The sequence below is a fragment of the Scomber japonicus genome, chromosome 4 (assembly GCF_027409825.1).
Source record: "Scomber japonicus isolate fScoJap1 chromosome 4, fScoJap1.pri, whole genome shotgun sequence".
NCBI classification, from domain to species: Eukaryota; Metazoa; Chordata; class Actinopteri; order Scombriformes; family Scombridae; genus Scomber; species Scomber japonicus.
In genome coordinates this window covers 32013526-32016025 of record NC_070581.1, presented here as the reverse complement: position 1 = coordinate 32016025, position 2500 = coordinate 32013526, and the positions used below count along the sequence as shown (strand labels likewise).

Genomic DNA, 2500 nt, shown 5'->3' with positions numbered 1-2500 from the left:
GCCGTTAGTTACGATGCGAGGCTGCACATGGAAACACTTAAAGTTTAGCGCCTCCTTATGAAGTGTTATACTGCCTTGTTACATTTTATTATTCTTTATTGAGGTTCAACCTTCCAGTGTGAAGCAGAACGAGTCAATAAAAGAGACCATGTAGGTTTCTTTTTTTATCAGAGGAGAATTTTTTTTTTAGGGTAAAAATGTGAGACAGGGTGAGTAGAGTGGAAATAGAAAATAGAATAGAAAGCTTTTATTGTCTTTATATTGTGAATATAATAAATTAGGAGTGCTATCTCTAGTTTTTGCATTAAATACACTGTTCAACATCATCTCTCAGTATCACACAAGTCCTAAAATAAAATAATAAATATATATAACAAGTGTATAGTAGCAATATGAATAGTACTATAGTAGTTAGCACCAGTTTAATAATAATAATAATAGTAATAAATAGCAACCAATGAAAGAAAATAACAGTGTGCAGCAATAAGAAATGAATAAACAAAAACAACATTTATCATGAATCTAACTATTTATTAACCAATATAAAATGCAAATATCATTACATTTCAATACATTTTCAGAATTGAGACATTAATACTTCTTTTAAATCACTTCTCACAACTCATTTCTACAGACAAGCTTTTCTGTGATGTTGTTTGTTTGTTTGTTCATTGTTGCTGTCTTTTATTCATTTTCATTTTACTTTATCTCATTTATTTTAAAGTATATATTTTTTGGGCTTTTTGCCTTTTAATGGACAGGTTAGTAGAGATAGACAGGAAACAGGAGGCAGGAGGCAGAGAGAGGGGGCAATGACACGTAGGATAAGACCGCTCGGTGCGGGATTGGAATCGGGGTCACCTGCAGCTGAGGACTGTAGCCTCAACACATGTGGGCGGGTGCTCCTCCCACTGAGCTAAACTCCGCCACATCTCATTTATTTTATTCATATATTTTTACATTGTGTTTTCATCATGATTGTTCTCTACCTTCATCTTACTGCTCTCTGTATTGTGTGTCTTTGCTTTGTATTGTACTGCTTCGTCTATCAAAGCAACTTTTATTTGAAGGTGCTATATAAATAAAGTTATTATTATTATTATTATACATTCAAAACTTAAAACAGTTTGACTCAATCTGTACCTAAATATCAACTTCCTGCCTGTTTTCCCAGAGTGCACCTGTGATCCTCGCACCTCATTGGACACCAGCTGCACTGCGTCGGGTCTCTGCCACTGCCGGCCCAACTACAGCGGCGCGTCATGTGACCAGTGTGCTCCTGGTTACTACGGTTACCCCAGCTGCACGCGTAAGTCGCCGACCCCCCGGCTGATAACTCCTGTGATGCTTTTTAAGTCTCTCATGGACAAAATAATAGAAACACTTCAACTTTTTTTTAATGACCAGACCATTAACTGTGTTTTTTTTTTTCCCCAGCATGCCAGTGTTCTGCAGAAGGCTCCCGCTACACCAGCTGCGACCAGGTGACGGGACAGTGTGTGTGTCAGCACAGCGTAGTCGGACTGAGTGTGACAGCTGTGCACACGGCGCCTACGGCTTCCCCAACTGCCAAGGTAATAATAACACACACACACACACACACATGGTAACACACATGTGGGCTGATTCTCTCTTTCTGCACAACATAATGGAAGAGAGGTGTGATGAGAGCCACAGCCAGCTAATCAAACACACACACACACACACACACACACACACACACACACACACACACACACACACAAACACACACACACACACACAACACACACACACACGCACACACACACACATCACACACACTAAAGCTTGTTAACCCTCCATGTTGTCCTCGAGTCAAGGAAGGAAGGGAGGATAGAAGGGAGAAAAAAAGGAAGGGAGGAAGGAAGAAGGGAGGATGGAAGGGAGGAATTAAAGAAGGAAGGATGGAAGGGTGAAAGAAGGAAGGAAGGAAATATGGAAGGGGAGGGAAGAAGGAAGGAAGGAAGGAAAGTAGGGAAGGAAGGACGGAGGAAAGAGGGAAGAAAAGAATGAGGGAGGGAGAAGGGTGGACAGAAGGATGGAAGGGAGGAAAGAAGAAGGAAGGAAAGAGGGGAGGAAGGAAGTACGGAGGAACTTCTGAACTGACATTTCCATCTCTAACCAGCTGATTCTGTGTGTGTCTCTGTGTGTAGCTGGAACCTGCCATCCAGTCGGCTCGGTTCATTACGGAGTTCAGCCGTCAGCGGTGAGTTTTTATTTGTTTTAATCGTGTGTGATTTTTTTTTTTTTTGCTCCACGTAAAAAAAATATGATATAAACTATTAGGGATGTGACGATACACTCACCTCACAAGATCGAGACGAGACACGATATTGGGTTCACGAGATCGAGACAAGATTTTAACTCTATTTTTAAGAAAACTCAATGAGGAAATATATGACTTTTATTTTGAAATTCACAAAATGGAAATTGAAATGTTTTAACTAATCATGTTGTAATGATCACTTTAGTTCTACTT

The 2500-nt window shown here is 40.0% G+C and overlaps 1 protein-coding gene across 1 annotated transcript in view; it reads left to right on the top strand.

Annotated features, from left to right (window-relative positions):
- Window positions 1–2500, top strand: part of lama5 (laminin, alpha 5) — a 132857-nt gene that overhangs the window by 74465 nt on the left and 55892 nt on the right. The window contains exons 15-17 of the mRNA XM_053318096.1: window positions 1175–1309; window positions 1438–1574; window positions 2175–2220. Of these exons, the coding sequence (XP_053174071.1) occupies window positions 1175–1309; window positions 1438–1574; window positions 2175–2220 (318 nt within the window). The remainder of the gene's footprint in view (window positions 1–1174; window positions 1310–1437; window positions 1575–2174; window positions 2221–2500) is intronic.